We start from the raw sequence: 19,797 nt of genomic DNA, 5'->3' as shown, positions 1-19,797 counted from the left end.
TTAAATAGAGACAGAAACTTAACTGAAACAATTTGCCTAACTGTGTAAAATGAAAGCCAAGAATGGAGTTTTCTGTTCAGGGCAAGTAATGCCCAGCTCAGAAGCAGTTGGCTTTTCAAAAAAAAAAACATGGCCAGTTGATATTACAGGACCAGCCTCTTCTTCCTCTGTGGTGGAAGGACTGGTATACACTTGTAGGTGGTTCCCAGCCTACACACACTGTGTATAATTAGAAACAGACAGACAACAGCTGGAGAGGTGTCAGATGACTCACTCACAAACAACATGGCAAATAAAAGCAAAGGTTTTGGAAAATTACACTCAGGCAACGGTACTCACTGTATAAATCTGTTTCATCTAGAATCTCAGATTTGATGATTTCTTCAATCACATCCTCTAATGTGACAATTCCCAGAACTTCATAAAACGGATCCCCCTCTCCCTCATTGTTTACTCGCTGCACAATAGCCAGGTGAGATTTACCTTTAAAGAAAAGAAAGCAAAGAGGTAATTTTCAGAGGTGATTTTCTGAATTTCCTGAATGAAGTCTTATAAAGGATTATGTTAAAAACAGCAGCAAACACAGATACCAGATTATCAAAGTCTACGTTTCAGCATTTAAAAATGGTTTGGAAATGTTTGTCCACAAACAAATGGAAAAGCTTCACTAGCCATCGAAAGTAAGACCAGTTAAGCCAAAACAGCATCACCATCTACCCACCAGGTACCACCATGGTGCCATCTGCTTCTAATGGTGTTGGTCTCGGTTATATCAGCTGTTCCTTTGTGACCACTTAGCAACTGCTGCTTTACTTGAGGACAGCAGTTCTCAAAGGGTGGTCTGTGGATCCCTAGGGGTACCCAGGACCCTTTTAGGAAAGTCAGAAAGGCCAAATCCTTTTCATTTAGATTACTAAAATGTTCCTGGATTCTTCTGTGTTGGTATTTGCACCAATGGTATAAAAGTGCCTCAGCACAAGTCAAGGCAGCGGTAGCAGTAGGTTGCTACTAGTGTCTTCTCCAACACACACAGACAGTAAAAGGGGGGAAATCTGTTCAAGTATTGTTTAAATTAGGAGTTTGGGATTAAAACATACATATACTACATATAAAATCTACAGCCATCAAGGACCTACTGTATAGCACAGGGAACTATACTTAGTATCTTCTGAGAACCTACAATGGAAGAGAATTTTAAAAAGTATATAAAACTGAATCATTTTGCAATACACCTGAAATTAACAGAACACTGTAAATCAACTGTATTTCAATTAAAAATTGTAAATTAATTCTTTTCCGGAGGGAAAAAATATCCTTGATGATGCAGTAGAAGTAATCGGCTTCACTGAATCTTGATTCTTGGGACCTGACTTTCAATATTGTACGTGACAAATTGAGAAGTACCATAAAACATTTCTGTTGCATTCTGAAGTATGATAGTTGTTTTGAGGAAAAGGACTCATGCAAATTGAGTTGCAAGTTGGATCAATTTTTTCACCAAACATTTTATTTAAACGAATAACTACCAAGCTATGGTTATTTAGATTTGGATATTTGGCAGACATTTTATTGAAAATGAACATGATGAGCCTATTACATTCAGGAAAACAACAGCAGTGTTCACTGCCAAACATAACATCTGCGCTTTCAAGGGAAAATTAGGATTTCGGGAAACTTGTATTCACCACCGTGAAACTTGAGAGCTTCTCAGTGAAGACTTACCTGATGAGATAGGTGGCGCTATTAACAAAAGTGATTTGTAAAGTATTGAACAATAAAAGGTGTCAACAGTTCAAAGATCTGCCTAACTCTGTGAACCAGTATTCTCCAAATGGCCATGATGTTACCAAAACATGCATGGGTAAACGATTTATTCAGAATGCAATGCATAACAGTGGATTTTTAAAAACTTTTTATTTTGCAGTAATTTAAGAATTACAGAAAAGTGGCAAAGACAGAGTTCTTGTATACCCTTTACTCAATTTCCCCCTCCCACTATTAACACCTTACTTTCAGTTCAGTTCAGTCGCTCAGTCATGTCCGACTCTCCGTGACCCCATGAATCACAGCACGCCAGGCCTCCCTGTCCATCACCAACTCCCGGAGTTCACTCAAACTCATGTCCATCGAGTCAGTGATGCCATCCAACCATCTCATTCTCTGTCGTCCCCGTCTCCTCCCACCCCCAATCCCGCCCAGCATCAGAGTCTTTTCCAGTGAGTCAACTTGTCGCATGAGGTGGCCAAAGTATTGGAGTTTCAGCTTTAGCATCAGTCCTTCACCATGACATATTCATCAAAACTAGAATTTGACACTGATATGGTAACAGTAAGTACATTCTAGATTTTATTTGTATTTCACCAGTTTTTCCATTAATGTCCTCTTTCTGTTCAAGTACCCAGTCTTGAGGACCACACTGCACTTAGCTGTCGTGTCTTCACAGATTCCTCTGGTCTGAGACAGTTTCCCAGTCTGCCCTTGTTTTTCATGAGCTTGACAATCAAGTAGTTCTGGTCAGGTACTCTGTAGAATATCTTCTGCTTTGGACACATTTTTCCGATGTTTTTCTCACAATTAGACAGGGGTTATAAGTTTTTTTGTTAGATGACATCAGGGCTCACATCATCACAGGCAACGTTCATGGTCATTATGTGGCCAAGGTAGTGTTTTCCAGGTTCCTCCACTGCAAAAGTTACCAAATTTCCCCTTGTCCTCATTCTCCTCTTTGGAAGCAAGTCATTTGGTCTAGCCCACCCCCAGGGAGGGTGAGTGGTAGGAATTAAGCCCTCCTTCTCGGAGTCAGGTAATAGCTACACACATTACTCAGAATTCTTTTGTAAGGAATATTCCAGACCAAAAAATTTTAATGGAACAGGGCACCACAAGTCCACTGGCATAGTTTCAGATGCTACATTGCAACTAACCTTTAAGAAACTATCACTTGGGGAGTTTTGGGTTATTATCAAAGAAGAACATCCAAATATTCATAAAGGTTTAATATTAAAATACCCCTTCCTTTTCAAATACATATCTGTGTGAGGACAGATTTTCTCCACATACCTCAATAAAAACAGTGTATAGCACAGACTGAATGCAGAAGAGAATCTAGCTGCCCTCCATTTAGCTTGACAATAAACAATACACAGAAAGGCAAACACTACTCTCTTTACCATTCAAGTTTTGGAAAAAGTTATTTTTAATAAAAATGCTACGTTAACATGTAATGGATTCATGGTTGTCCCTTATGGATTCATGGTTGTCCCTTAAAAATAAGTAAATGTTTAAAATTCCTCAGGTTTAATTTCAAATATAGTAAACATCAAAAAGATATCCTATAAGAACACATGCTGTGAAACTGACCACTTCTGGATGTGAACTCTGGCATCACCACTTTAGCTACCACCAGCTGTGTGATCAGGACAAAGGCCTATGTAACTTTTCTGAGCCTCAGTCTCCTCTTCTCTAAACCCAGGCTCATGATAATTGCTGCCATGCAGGATTATCGTTAACATCAGAGAGAATGTACCTAGCAAAGGCAGTGACTGGGATCAACTGGGTAATCAATAAATGGTAGCTTAATTTATCAATATTCTCCCTCAATTTTAAGGCACTATCAACTATTACCAGCTTAGTCAGAAAGAAAAAATCTACTACATTAAATGTTCATTGTGATAGAAACATAAATTACCATATGTAAAATAGACAGCCAGTGGAAATTGGCTGTATGATGCAGAGAACTCAAATCAGGTGCTCTGTGACAACCTAGAGGGGTGGCAGGTGGCAGGGAGGTTAAGAGAGAGGGGACATATGTATATATATGGCTGATTCACGGTGCTGTATGGCAGAAACCAACACAATATTGTAAAGCGATTATCCTCCAATTAAAAATTTAAAAATTAAAAAAGGATGCATTTCAATTTCAGAAAGATCTTTTAAAAATATTAAATGTATCTCATACACCAATAATTGGTTTTCCTAACCCAAGGCATGAGGGCAGCTGAAACGTATCCTTAAGCTAAGCCAAGGAGACATGATTATCTGGAAACTTCATGATCATTTTAACATTATATTATTTTCTTTAATTGGAACATAATTGTTTTACAATGTTAATTTTTGCTGCAGGACAACATGAATCAGCTATACGTATTCATATATCTTTCCCCTCTTGAGCCTCCCCCTACCCAACATATTATATTTTTAAATGACAGGGTGAGGTTTTTTTTGGAGGTGGTGGGAGTGAGGGCGTGTCATTTAAATAAAATTTACTTCAAACTGGGTGAGTTTGCTCAGACACAACCAGCCAAACTAAAAATATCCTGAAGGCCAGTTCTGATGAAGTTCCCAGCACCTACTCAGAGGCTGGCTTTGGGTCTGTGGGTTCATCTGCCCTTTCTGCTCTGCCTCAGACCCCTTTGCAAGAAACTGTCTGGAGACTGAGAAGTTAAGATTGTTACACAATTAGGCATCCTAACAATCTGCATCCTTAGCGTGCTCACACTCAAAGAATGAAAATATTTTGAGCAAATGAGACTACAAGTGAAACTTATCAGCAACAGATATATAAACACCGCATCAGGTCAAGTCAATTCTAGTCTAGTCAGTTTGGTTAGGTCAGTTTCTCCCATTTGCTTTCCCAAGGACCCAAACATAAGCAGTTAAAAATTCTTGGTGAATGCTGTCTGTCGAAAGTTAAATTCTTTTGCTATTCCCAGCTTGTGATCATTTAAAAGGAATTTTCCAAAGCAAGGTCTAATATTAGACTCAAAATGAAGTTTCCATTCCACTGAGGCGCTATTCTCACCAAAGTAACTACCGCATAATCAGATTGTCTTGGAGCAATTCGTTTAAATGCAGATGGACATACTTGAAATACCAGCTCGATAGCACCAACAGATCTGACTGGAAAAGGCCTTACTCTAGAAATTATTCATGTAAGCTAGGCTTCTTAGATGGAAAATTAAGTTTTCTTCCTAGCTCAGTGTTCCCTTTCACACCCCCACCTCCAATGTTGAAACTTCTTCATCTGCCCCAGAGTCACATATTTTTAGCTTTGGAATTCCTGGTGAGAAGTCTTGTTTTCTAACCTTCTTCCCAGTAAGCAGTACCAAAAAAAAAAAAAAAAGATATCCCTCTTCTCTAATCATGCTTTTGGAAGACAGCAATATAAGGTACCTCTTCCCCTACTTAACCATTCACTGCAGGGAGTTCAGCCTTTGACCTCATCAATGGAACCATCAAAGGGAAAATATAAACTTATCAAAACAGAAATTTAAAGAACTGAGCTCAAATAACATCGTTCTTAACCTGAGCATTGGAGGGATTAAGCCAGGATTGAAAGCAGCAAAGCAATCTTGGGGAAACTAATAAAAGATATTTATAAACCAAAAACTGGAAAAGATTATGAACTGATGGATTCTTAACTTCCAAAGAGAAGAATAAAAACACAGCAATCAGCACAATATGCGATTACAGGCATGAAATAGCACTTAAGCTTTTTAATATAGCGAGATTATATAAACTTGATTAATTATATATAGAATAAAGCAGACATTGCTGGCACAATTAGGGCTTGGAGACAGCCCTTTGTGGCTAGCTATAATGGGTCTTGCAGTATACATGTCATTTCAAACTGTCCTATACCTACAGTCTCTCTCCATCTAGTCTGGTCCTAGATGACTAACGGAATACTTAAATCAGACCTAAGAGAATCTATGCAGGCCTCTCTTCAGAGTATAGGGCTCCATAAACACATTTCTAGTCAAATTCAGAACTGTTAAGTTTACTAAGAAGTAATCTCCTAGATTTTAACTGCTATGTGTTCAAAACAGGGCACTTGCATAGAGGAAATTATAATAACACGTCTTCACTGTGAGGTAGGCTAAGTAAAATCATCTATATGCAATAAAACTAGGATCAAATTTCTGCCTCCGCCTGCTTCCACCTCTCCCCAAATCAAAGTACTGCATCATTTCTCTGGAGAATCAGCTCAGAATTGCTGCCGGTTGCCACGCTTGAATCTTTTAACCTTACCACAATGCTAGGCTCAGATTCTGAATGACAGACACCATTTGTATTTTGATAGGGATAATTAACTAGGTAATGATTAGGCTGACAAAGGGTACCTTAACTGCCTGAAGAAAATATGGACTCATTTGCTCTCATACAAGTTTGATGTCAATCAAGTGAAATGGAACAGCAGGCAGAGTAACTGAAACACCTAAGGAAGAAAGCCAAGTGAGCAGATGAAGTAGAATGGAATCAGGAAAAACCTGACACAGCTAAGCTAATAACAAGTGACAAGCAGTAGTCCAAACGACTGAACAATGTGAGTGCAAGGCAGACAGTCCTAAAAATGCCACCTGAACAGCAGGAAGAAAACAAACAGAAGATTCAACAATAAGAAACTAAAGCCAAACATTTTACGTCTGCCATGGCTGCTGTGTCCCACAACTGTAGGAGAGAAAGACCTAATGGTTCCCATGCAAGACCCAACGGTTCCCGTGAGGTTGTGCAGCGTCATGCGTGCGTGCTAAGTTGCTTCAGTCGTGTCCAACTCTGCGACCCCATGGACTGTAGCCCACCAGGCTCCTCTGTCCATGGGATTCTCCCCGCAAGAATACTGGAGTGGGTTGCCATGCCCTCATCCATAGGATCTTCCTGACCCAGGGATCAAAACCCCATCTCCTGTGTCTCTTACGCCACAGGTGGATTCTTTACCACTGAGCCACCAGGGAAGCCCATGCAGTGTTGTAGCCCCTCACTAAACAAGGGTATTAGGGCAAGGGAGGCATTTGATATGCCTCTGTTTTTAAACATTTCCCAGTTTATCTAACATAAGAATTATAATAATTCAACAAGTAGGAATCAATAAAGTTCCTAAGAATGGAACTAGTGATAAAATAAAGAAATGCTCTGTAAGTTAGAATTCAGGTCCCCCATCACTAAAACAAAACAAGATGGAGGATAGATTTGAAGGCCATACTTAAGATCTCCCAAGGAAACCAGTTTGCATATAGGCCGTCAAGGAAGTCAATACACTTTAAACAGCATTAGATTTAGTCTGATGTACAAAAATTGAACACACTGACCAATGATCTAATGTTTTTGAACATAATGTATAATCCATAAGGTACAATGCTATGTAAGTGTCAATGAACTACAGTCATAAACTCATTCACTTACTCAGTAAACATGTACTGATGTCTACTATATTCGCCAGGCTTATACCTCAGGGCACAAAACAAAGCTCTGGCTTTCAAGGAACATTCTAGTAGGGGAGACAAACACTCAGGGAAACAGTATAAATGCATGTCCGACTGTACAAAATGTGCTGTGCAGAACAAAAAAGCAAGAGACCAAATTATTTAGCTTAGGCTGGCCAGGGAAGGGCCTCCCTAGTAACAGTTGAACAATGCTGGAAGGCGTTAAGGAGCCAAATGAAGTAAGTAAGGGGTTGGGGAAGATGTTTCAGGTGGAGGGAACAATGGAGCCCTGGAGAGGAGAGGCCTGGTGTGCTCGAGGGACAGCAAGCAGTGTGGCTGGAGCAGAGTAGGCAGGAGAGAAAGAAGCAAAAACGAGATGGGGGTTCGGGGGGGAGGCCGGGGTAATTGGGGATGGGCGGTAGCGCAGATCACATCTCTATCACCAAGACTTTAGCTTTTACTGAAGTGTGTGTATTGTGTGTGTGTGTGTATGTGCACGCGCTTTGTGCACAGTTGCTCAGTCCTATCGGACTCTGCGACCCCATGGACTGTAGCCCACCAGGCTCTTCTGTCAATGGATTTTCCAGGCAAGAATACTGGAGTGAGTTGCCATTTCCTACTCCAGGGCATCTTTTCGATCCAGGGATCGTGTGTATAAAATAGATAGCTAATGAGAACCTACTGTAGAACACAGGGAACTTGACTCAGTGCTCCGTGGTGACCTAAATGAGAAGGAAATTCAAAAAGTAGTTGGAATCAAGATTCCTGAGAGAAATATCAATAATCTCAGATATGCAGATGACACCACCCTTATGGGAGAAAGCGAAGAAGAACTAAAGAGCCTCTTGATGAAAACGAAATAGGAGAGTGAAAAAGCTGGCCTAAAACTCAACATCCAAAACACTAAGATGACGGCATCTGGTCCCATCACTTCATGGCAAATAGATGGGGTAACAATGGAAACAGTGTTTATTTTCAGACAGACTTTATTTTCTTGGGCTCCAAAATCACGGCAGCCATGAAATTAAAAGACACTTGTTCCTTGGAAGAAAAACTATGACCAACCTAGACAGCATATTAAAAAGCAGAGACATTACTTTGTCAACAAAGGTCCATATAGTCAAAGCTATGGTTTTTCCAGTAGTCATGTATGGATGTGAGAGTTGGACCATAAAGAAAGCTGAGCACTAAAGAGTTGACGCTTCTGAACTGTGGTGTTGGAGAAGATTCTTGAGAATCCCATGGACTGCAAGGAGATCCAACCAGTCAATCATAAAGGAAGTCGGTCCTGAATACTCATTGGAAGGGCTGATGCTGAAGCTGAAGCTCCAATACTCTGGCCACTTGATAAAAAGAACTGACTCACTGGAAAAGACCCTGATGCTGGGCAAGACTGAAGGCAGGAGGAGGAGGAGACAGAAGACGAGATGGTTGGATGACATCACCGACTCGATGGACATGAGTTTGAGCAAATTCTGTGAGCTGGTGATGGACAGGGAAGCCTGGCATGCTGCAGCCCATGGGGATGCAAAGAGTCGGACAGGACTGAGCAACTGAACTGAACTGATATGTGTATGTATAACTGATTCACTTTGCTGTAGAGCAGAAACTAACACAACACTGCAAAGCAACTATACTCCGATCAAATTAAAAAAAAAAAAGTTATTTCGGTGATCTCAGTGACAAGGATGGTGGCCTGGACCAGATGGCAACAATGGAGGAGGTGGGAAGTAATTAGAATCCAGGTGTATATTTTAGATCAGAGCCAACAGGTTTGCTGATCGACTGAATGTAGTCGGGAGAGGAGGAGACAAGCCAGGGCTGACTCTAGGATTTTGGGGCCTGGGCAGTGGGAAGGATAGAGTTGCCATTTATAGAGGAGGACTGTGGAAGGTACTCGCCTGGAAAGAAGAAGAAATCAGTTCAGTTGTTAGACAAGTTAAGTTCAAGATGCCTACTAGACTTCCCAGTGGAAATATCAAATAGGCAGTTACATACCTAAGTGCAGAATTCAACAGAGTGTGAGCCATGTGGGTTACAGATGAAGAGTGAGAACTCCCAGAGAAGAAAGGCTCGTGAAGCCAGACACCAGTGGAGATCACCAAGAGAGGTGGTGTGCGCAGCCTGAGCCCAGGGCAGGCCAGCGTCTCTAGGGCAGGAAGTGGAGACCGAGAAGGAGGGGCTGGTGGCGTGAGCAGAGCAAAGAGAGATTGGTGTTTGGAAGCTCATTTTTTTTAAAAAAACTACTTCAAGCAGCAGAAAAGTGGCCAACATATCAAATGCAGCCAAAAGATCATGAAAGGTGACTTTGGGGACAAAAGATGTTCAAGATAAGAAAGGTCACAGATGAAGAATCCAAGGATCACCATCTCCGTGTGTGATCCCAACAGCCTTCCTTCTTCTGACACACTGGCCTGCCTCTGCCAGGGCGCCTTCGCCTGAGAGCAAAGACCTGTCTGTGCCTTTAGACAGTCTTTGTCCTTGCTTAGTAACACCTCCCTCTTCTAAGTGCCACATCTGGAAAGAGTGCCACTGGAGTGCCAAACTCTGAATCACCTTTGCCTCTTTTCTCCAGATCTTTTCTTCTTTCTTTCCTTTTGAATGAAGAGTGAATGAATGAATATATACCTACCTGCAATAACATGTAGGGGCACCGAGTGCAGCAGTACACCATGGGATCGCCATTATCTTCATTATCTCCACCATAGTTTGGCCTCAGGTCAAATAACAGGGAGGGAACACAGCCTCACCCATCAATAGAAAACTGGATTAAAGATTTACTGAGCATGGCCCCACCCATCAGAATAAGACCCAGTTTCCCTCTCAATCTCTCCCATCAGGAAGCTTCTATAAGCCTCTCATCCTTCTCCATCAGAGGGCAAACAGATTGAAAACCACAATCACAGAAAACTAACCAATCTGATCACATGGACCACAGCCTTGTTTAACTCGAAGAAACTATAAGCCATGCCGTGTAGGGCCACCCAAGATGGACGGGCCATGGGACGGGCCATGGTGGAGACTGGAGAAGGGAATGGTAAACTACTTCAGTATTCTTGCCTTGAGAACCCCATGAACAGTATGAAAAGGCAAAAAGATAGGACACTGAAAGATGAACTCCCCAATATACTACTGGAGATCAGTGGAGAAATAACTCTGGAAAAAATGAAGAGACGGAGCCAAAGTAAAAACACCACCCCGTTGTGGATGTGATTGGTGATGGAAGTAAAGTCCGATGCCGTATAGAGCAATATTGCATAGAAACCTGGAATGTTAGGTCCATGAATCAAGGCAAATTGGAAGTGGTCAAACAAGAGATGGCAAGAGTGAACATCGACATTTTAGGAATCAGCGAACTAAAATGGACTGGAATGGATGAATTTAACTCCAATGACCATTATATCTACTACTGTGGGCAAGAATCCCTTAGAAGAAATGGAATAGCCATCATAGTCAACAAGAGTCCAAAATGCGGTCCTTGGGTGCAATCTCAAAAACAACAGAATGATCTCTGTTGGTTTCCAAGGCAAACCATTCAATATTACAGTAATCTAAGCCTATGCCCCAACCAGTAACGCTGAAGAAGTCAAAGTTGAACGGTTCTATGAAGATCTACAAAACCTTTTAGAACTAATACCCAAAAAAGATGTCCTTTTCATTATAGGGGACTGGAATGCAAAAGTAGGAAGTCAAGAGATACCTGGAGTAACAGGCAAATTTGGCCTTGCAGTACAAAATGAAGCAGGGCAAAGGCTAACAGAGTTTTGCCAAGGGAATGCACTGGTCATAGCAAACACCCTCTTCCAACAACACAAGAGAAGCCTCTACACATGGACAACATCATATGTTCAATACTGAAATTAGATCTCTATTCTTTGCAGCCAAAGATGTAGAAGCTCTATACAGTCAGCAAAAACAAGACTGGGAGCTGACTATGGCTCAGATCATGAACTCCTTATTGCCAAATTCAGACTTAAATTGAAGGAAGTAGGGAAAACCACTAGACCATTCAGGTATGACCTAATTTAAATCCCTTACATACAGTGGAAGTGAGAAATAGATTTAAGGAATTAGATCTGATATACAGAGTGCCTGAAGCACTATGGACAGAGGTTCATGACATTTTACAGGAGGGAGGAATCAAGACCATCCCCAAGAAAAAGAAATGGAAAAAGGCAAAATGGTTGTTTGAGGAGGCCTTACAAATAGCTGTGAAAGAAGAGAAGTGAAAGGCAAAAGATAAAAGGAAAGATATACCCATTTGAATGAAGAGTTCCAAAGAATAGCAAGGAGAGATAACAAAGCCTTCCTCAGTGATCAATGCAAAGAAATAGAGGAAAACATAGAATAGGAAAGACTAGAGATCTCTTCAAGAAAATTAGAGATACCAAGGGAACATTTCATGCAAAGATGGGCACAATAAAGGACAGAAATGGTATGGACCTAACAGAAGCAGAAGATATTAAGAAGAGGTGGCAAGAATACACAGAAGAACTATACAAAAAAAGACCTTCATGACCCAGATAATCATGATGGTGTGATCACTCACCTAGAGCCAGACATCCTGGAATGTGAAGTCAAGTGGGCCTTAGGAAGCATCACTATGAACAAAGCTAGTGGAGATGATGGAATTCCAGTGGAGCCATTTCAAATCCTGAAAGATGACGCTGTGAAAGTGCTGCAGTCATAAGACAGCAAATTTGGAAAACTCAGCAGTGGCCACAGGACTGGAAAAGGTCAGTTTTCATTCCAGTCCCACAGAAAGGCAATGCCAAAGAATGCTCAAACTACCACACAATTGCACTCATCTCGCAAAGTAACACTCAAAATTCTCCAAGCCAGGCTTCAATAGTACATGAGCCATGAACTTCCAGATGTTCAACCTGGTTTTAGAAAAGACAGAGGAACCAGAGATCAAATTGCCAACATCCACTGGATCACTGAAAAAGCAAGAGAGTTCCAGAAAGACATCTACTTCTGCTTTATTGACTACGCCAAAGCCTTTGACTGTGGATCACAACAAACTGGAAAATTTTTAAAGAGATGGGAATACAAGACCACCTTACCTGCTTCCTGAGAAACCTGTATGCAGGTCAAGAAGGAACAGTTAGAACTGGACATGGAATAACAGACTGGTTCCAAACAGAAAAAGGAGTACATCAAGGCTGTATATTGCCACCCTATTTATTTAACTTATATGCAGGGTACATCATGAGAAATTCTGGACTGGATGAAGCACAAGCTGGACTTAAGACTGCCGGGAGAAATATCAATAACCTCAGATATGTAGATGACACCACCCTTATGGCAGAAAGCAAAGAAGAACTAAAGAATCTCTGGATGAAAGTGAAAGAGGAGAGTGAAAAAGCTGGCTTAAAACTCAACATTCAGAAAACTAAGATGATGGCACCTGGTCTCATCACTTCATGGCAAATAGATGGGGAAACAGTGACAGACTTTACTTTTTTGGGCTCCAAAATCACTGCAGATGGTGACTGCAGCCATGCAATTAGAAGACACTTGTTCCTTGGAAGAAAAGTTATGACCAACCTAGATAGCATGTTAAAAAGCAGAGACATTACTTTGCCAACAAAGTCTCATCTAGTCAAAGCTATATAAATACAGCAGTAGTCATGTATGGATGTGACAGTTGGACTATAAAGAAAGCTGAGCGCCAAAGAATTGATGCTTTTGAACTGTGGTGTTGAAGAAGACTCTTGAGAGTCCCGTGGACTGCAAGGAGATCCAACCAGTCAATCCTAAAGGAAATCAGTCCTGAATATTCATTGGAAGGACTCATGCTGAACCTGAAACTCCAATACTTTGGCCACCTGATGAGAAGAACTGACTCATCTGAAAAGACTCTGATGCTGGGAAAGACTGAAGGTGGGAGGAGGGGACAACAGAGGCTGAGATGGTTGGATGGCATCACCGACACAATGGACATGGGTTTGGGTGGACTCCGGGAGTTGGTGATGGACAGGGAGGCCTGGTGTGCTGCAGTCCATGGGGTCACAAAGAGTGGACACAACTGAGCAACTGAACTGAACAATAAAATGTATAAGATGCACAGTTCAATGAGTAGTTACAGAACTACCACCCACAAGGGACTAAAGGGCTCAGGGCCTAAGAGTGGACCTCAGGGTGTATGAGGCAGGAGGCAGGAGCAGGAACCGGGAACAGGAAGTGATAGGAGAAGTCGCTAAGGAAGGTGAGCAGACTTAGGCAGGTTCCAAGGGGGAACACAGGCCTACTTGTGGCCTCTTCACTAGGACCTCCTTCCCAGAACCCCTTCTCTTTGTTAATGGCAGGTCACCCCAGAATAGATGACTGGTGGCCCAGGAACATATTATTTCCTGGTAACTGAGTGCCAATACAATCTCAGAACAAGGGAAGCAATGCTCCTACTACAGTGAGTCTATGTGGAACACTGTGCTCAGGTCTGGGCCTCTTATATTAAGAGGCAAACTGAGAAGAGAACTACCCAGATCTTGTAAGATGTATAAACTATGCCACATGAAGAGGAAATGGAGGCTAGGGACGTTGAGCCAGAAGAGAAACCTGGGCCACGGTGAGCAGGACAGAGGCCTTCAAATCTCTGAAATGGAAAGCAAGCCTTTGGTTCAGTGCCTCCTCACCTGACCACCTCCTCAGCCAACTCATACCTCACTCACCACAAGGTTGTCTCCCCTTGTGATCATCAACAACACCGAGATGACAGGGGCCGCTGAGTTACTCGGATTTGTATCACCCAACATCCTCAGGCCCCACCAAGTCTAGCACGATACCCAACACCCCCACTGACGCACAGGCAATACTTACTCAACCACAACATAACCCCATCGTTCTACAATTCCCTTCAATGACTGAATTTCAAAGAAAATGTCTTTGAGTAGGGTTCAAAGGCCATCAAGAACCTGGTCCTTAACTGTCCTGTCTTTCCATCTTTTGGTCTCCAACATACTCCTCTTAGGGCTTCCCTGGTGGCTCAGATAGTAAAGAATCCACCTGCAGTGCAGGAGACCTGGATCCAATCCCTGGGTTGGGAAGGTCCCCTGGAGGAGGGCATGGCAACCCACTCTAGTATTCTTGCCTAGAGAATCCCATGGACAGAAGAGCCTGGCGGGCTACAGTCCATGGGGTTGCAGAGTCGGACACAACTGAGCGACTAAGCACAGATACTCCTCTTATGTTCTTCTTGTCCAGCCAATCAAATGACTTGATTTTCTCCAACCGTAACTTCCATGGTTTTATTCATCCCCACAGAACAGGTGGGAAGGAACCTCTCCACAGGGGAAGGGACCAAAGATCACAGGGGCCCAACCCCTGCACGCACAATCCCCAGGACTGCCCCCACCTTGGCCATACTGTGTCATATCACAGCCACACCTAACTCCTGCCAAAGCCACACCTGGGCTCTGGGATTGCCTGTGTCTCTACACCCAGAGTACATTTTTTTTTTAACTTTTTATTTTATATTGGAGTATAGCCAATTAACAATGCTATGGTAGTTTCAGGTGCATAGCAAAGGGACTCAGCCAATCATACACATGTATCCATTCTCTCCCAAATTCCCCTCCCACCCAGGCTGCCACACTCTTTACTCTTAACAGTAGATACATCCTTATCCTACCCCTCTCCCTCTCAACAAGCGCTAAATCAAAAGAAAAAGAAACCCTGAATTATAAGCTGTATTACACAAAACAGCTAATTTCTCACAGATTTTCATAATGGATACATAGATGAATTCTTACACATGCCTTGCATATCTACTGACTTACAGGGTGACAGATCTATTATTATAACATGAATAAAATGGTAAGATTTGCTTAAGGAGAAAGAAGCACCACAATTTCACTACTACCTTGCTATTTCTGTCCTGTTTAAAGACAAAATGAAGAAAAAACCCAAAAACGTCATTTCTTTTTAAAGTCTTACTTTACCTTACTATCCCCACCAGAGCTAAGTGCATTTTTTCCAACTGAATTTTCCCACCATAAAATACACCAGAAAAATGTGACACAGATCTTAAAATAGTCCTATATAAATAATACAGGAGTATATATATAGAAGCACTTGCTATATATAGAAATCACTGGTTTTCAGTGATGATAACTGTTGCTATTCCAGGAGACAAAAGCCCCCTTTCACCAAAAGTTCAACTACTTTTAAAAATTCCAATATCCACCCAGTTAAGTGGCCGGCTGAGCTCTCCCTAGCAGGACAGCTTCTCCACCACAGGTGTGTTGGGGTCCCTCCACCCCCAACAACCTCACTCCCAGTCATGTCTGCCAGGAGCTGACTGGGGTGAAATATGGCATCATGGTTTCCTAAACACTTTAATTTATGGGGGTGAGGGCAGGAGTTGATTTGATGCAGACAGTATTTCTTAATCAGGCCGTTTCCTGGGTATAACCCTAAATTTATCTACTAACTTAGATTATAACAGCTTTCAGGGAACAGAAACTGCTATTCATAGGCCAAACTCTGAAAGAAAGATGGCAATCACTTGCTGAGTTGCTCAGCCTCTAAGTGACTTTAAAAAAAAAAAAAAAGAAAAGCCTACACCTTCACTAAAGGTGACCACAGAGTCCTGGGCAAGGCACATGGAGCCCCCAGGAGTCAGAGCACTTAGGCGTGTTACCAGGGCCCAGGCCCAATGCTAAGGGCTTTCTTGGTGGTTCAGTGGTAAAGAATCGGCCTGCCAAGGCAGGAGATATGAGTTCCATCCCTGGGTTGGGAAGAACCCCTGGAGAAGGAAATGGCAGCCCACTCCAGTATTCCTGCCTAAGAAATCCCATGGACAAAAGAGTCTGCTAGGCTACGTGAGTTGGACACGTGAGTCATGTCCTACGTAAGTCGTGAGTTGTGAATCTCACGAAAGTCATGAGTCTGACACGACTTACTGCCTGAAGAACAACAACCGCCCCAGTGCTGGTCCCTGGAAGCTACCTGATTGTCTGAGCCTTCTCTCCATTTGCTATAAATACCTGCTTCTTAACATTTAAATGGAGTTTGGTCCCATGTTCCCATTCCTAACTGTAGTTTCCTATTCTATATTCCTAAAATAGAAATACCTGAAAGATATTTCAAGTAGAAAATATCTTTTAAGACAATCCATGAATTACATTTGTAGATATCTTTATAATGTTACTATTGAATTATTTTTGACTGATGGAATTTCACTTCTCCACAAAAATCTGATATAGTTGGATCAGAAATATACACTGAGAAAATCCAATCCACATGATTCTCAGATTTTGACAGCTGTATCAGTTGAGATTTGGGGAAGGCGTGGCTGCCATCAAGGACATCAATATCTACATCTGGAAAAGTTTCTGAAATACATGACAACTATAGATAGTTGCCTGGCAGAGAGGCACACAAATATTCACTAAATGAGTGAATCCACACATTTACCTAAATCCTTCAAACATAGTTTTATTTTCAATCTATACAACTTTCTGGGCTAAAATGGTATTTGTCCCACAGCTAACTACCCCCCTGCATGTTTCCAGTGGTTTCCTCTTGATTTACACTTTTAAGTTTGTTATTGTTCCGTCGCCAAGTCATATCCAACTTCTTCTCGATCCCATGGCTGTAGCACACCAAGCTCCTCTGTCCATGGGGTTTTTCAGGCAAGAATACTGGAGTGGATGGCCATTTCCTTCTCCAGGGAATCTTCCCAACCCAGGGATCAAACCCACTTCTGCACTTGCAGGCAGATTCTTTACCACTGAGCCATATGTAGTTTATTCAAGCATAGGACTAAGATATATAGATGTCTACCTCCTGAAGAAAACATGACTGCTTTTAAAAAATGGATTAAAAAATAATTAATCATATTATAAAAGGGTTGCTTTATAAAATTTTTTTTTTTAATTTATTTTTGGCTGCACCAAGTCTTGGTTGTGGCACGGAGGATCCAGCTCTCCTGACTAGGGATCAGACCCGGGTTCCCTGCATTAGGAATGTGGGGTCTAAGCCACTAGACCACATGGGAAGTCCCTAGAATGGATGATTTTTTTAATTAGAATTTTAGTTTGAAATAACTGTGCATTCTTCTACAGCTGTGAAAGATCTCATGTGTTTTCACCCAGGACACCACATACACTCTGGCCCATCACTTTCTGCCACCAAGAACATCTTGTGAAACCAAACTGTGTGACAGCACAACATAACAACCAGGATATTGACCCTAAAGCACATACAGAACATTTCTATCAGCACCAGGACCCCACTATTGTCCTTCCACAGCCTCATTCACTGCTCTCCCCAGAACAGATCATTTTAGTAGCTTCTCTGATAAAGTAAGTGCTTGGTTTTCCACTGGCAGTTGGCTCTTGAGCTTTAGCTTTTAAGTTTAAATATTTAAAAACTCACAAAATGGCAATCAGGAGGGAAGCATTTTTCAGTCAGCAAAACCCTGTTTTATGTGCAACTTTTGAAAACTCAAGAGTGGGGCTCGGTGCCGACAAGATTAACTAACCAGGCTCCCCTGGTGGAGGTGCTTGGCAGGCAGTGCTGCAACATGGGTGCTCAGAGAGGAGAGCTTGTAGACGCAGCGGACACCAGCCCTGATTCATGAACACTGCAGAAGCCCCTCTGTGGCAGTTATTTCTCGGGCAGCTCCTCTGGCTTCCCCGAATGGGATGGATTTTTGATGTGTCCATTTGGCTAGGCAACTGCCCTCAACAATTCACTTAAACATGAATCTAGGCACTGATGTGAAGGGAGTTTGCAGATGCAGTCAAAGTCTCTAATGGGTCGACTTTAAGGGTTGCTATCCTCAGTGGGACTGACTCGATGTGCTGACAGCCTTAAAAGCAGGGCGAAGGCTTTCTGAGGGAGAGATGACCTTCCACCTGCTGAAAGCAGCTGCAGACCATGCCCATGGGGGTTCCACCTGCTGGGATCTTCCCTTCCTGACAGCCTGCCCTACCAACTCTAAACTTGCTTAGACAGCCTCCACAATTCCATAAGCCTGCTCTTTATAAGAAATTCCTTAATGAATGGGTGTGTCTGTCTTCTACGGGTTCTGCCTGTTGAACCATGATCCACCTACTCAGGACCCACACCACAAAGGGATTTAGAGAGCAGATAACAAAAGAAAACTAGGATTATGGACTAAATTGTATTTCCCAAACCCAAGACAATGGATGACTGATTATCTAGGAAGATAATATGTACTTATATATGTACTAAATGCCAGAGAGACTTGCTGAATGAACTTCCTGGTAGAATAGCAAGTGAAGTAACCATTAGGAACAAAATATTAACCTAAACTGAAGTTGTGTTCAAAAGACAAGGAACCAAATCATTATGAAACCAATACTACAATGCAATTATCCTTCAATTAAAAACACATACATTAAAAAAAAAAAAAGCCAAATCATTTGCTTCAAACCATCTGCGTGGACTGCCCTATTAAGGAGAGCCCTGTGGTTCTCCCACCTAACTTAGGGTTCCAGGCCACAAATAATGGATGGCCTTGCATTACCACACCACCACCAGCTGTTCGCTCTCTTTAGCTTGTTCTTCAGTCTTGCTGCCAGATACATTAGCCAGAAACCCAAAGCGGGGCAATTAATATAAGATTTCAGTCACTATGTGACTTGCTTAAAGGCCCGTCCAAATGATTTGTGAGAAAAATCTTATGAACCAACAGAACAGAAACTGTAGAGTTTTTTCCATTATCTCCTCTCCCAGAGTATTTAAAGACTTGGACTTTCCCATCTTTAGGGGAAATATTTTCTTATAAATAGTGAGGCATGCCGGGCATCTCCACTTCATCTTTTTTGGTGGTCCGTACCACTCACTGCACACTCACTGGAATGTTTTCCTAGTAAGAGATCAGCAATGGAAAACGTGGCTAAGACAAAGGATGGCTTTCGGGATAAGATGATGGGAACCTTCCCATCTTTCCCAAGAGATAAGCAGTTCTATAGAACCAAGGGGCTTATTTTAGAACCAATGAGTCTATTTCTGTCTTTTCCTTCAGACTTGCAGCTTTCCTAAGGATGATAAACGAGGAATGACTGTGTTAGTGAGTTAACAGCCCAAAAGATGAGTAATTGCCCAAAATATCCAATAATAGGAGATTCAAAAACCAGAAATATATTTCCATTGCTAAGGTAAGATCAACTATCTGTGCTTTAATTCTTCTGTCCTTTCCTTGTGACTTAGTCTTTGAATCAATAACATTCAGAACTTTGTGTTGCAGTGCAAAACTCTCAATATTGACTGAACTAATTTCTTGGACGATTTTTACAACATAAGGAGGCAAGATCAGTAATTATACAAAACACATAAAAACATGGTTCTTTCGTGATACAGTGAATTAAAATTACCTAAGTCCAGATGATGTGCTAAAAAATATTACAGACCAAACTACCTCATACATTTGCCTTAGAAGCAGGCATTTTAAGGAGAGAGATGAGGTCATCACTTCTTTTAAAATCTGCTTAAAGGGAAAACTAAAGGCTGGTTTTGTTCAGAAAAACCTTATCCCCTTTTCTTATTCAAGTCTCCTCTTTTCAGAAGTCCTTTCTGATGACCTCGAATTGTAATGAGGAAATGGAATTGATATTATAAA

The 19,797-nt window shown here is 41.8% G+C and overlaps 1 protein-coding gene across 2 annotated transcripts in view; it reads right to left on the bottom strand.

Moving 5' to 3' along the window:
- The window catches only part of CNNM2 (cyclin and CBS domain divalent metal cation transport mediator 2), a 171,303-nt gene that overhangs the window by 25,315 nt on the left and 126,191 nt on the right, over positions 1–19,797 (bottom strand). For both annotated transcript variants that reach the window (XM_055424742.2, XM_055424743.2), the window contains exon 2: positions 340–483. In XM_055424742.2, coding sequence (XP_055280717.1) covers positions 340–483 — 144 coding nt within the window. The remainder of the gene's footprint in view (positions 1–339; positions 484–19,797) is intronic.

Source organism: Moschus berezovskii, chromosome 12 (assembly GCF_049115385.1).
Source record: "Moschus berezovskii isolate FMDL1 chromosome 12, NW_MosBer_1.0, whole genome shotgun sequence".
In the NCBI taxonomy this organism is placed as follows: Eukaryota; Metazoa; Chordata; class Mammalia; order Artiodactyla; family Moschidae; genus Moschus; species Moschus berezovskii.
This window is presented reverse-complemented; position numbering and strand designations above follow the sequence as displayed.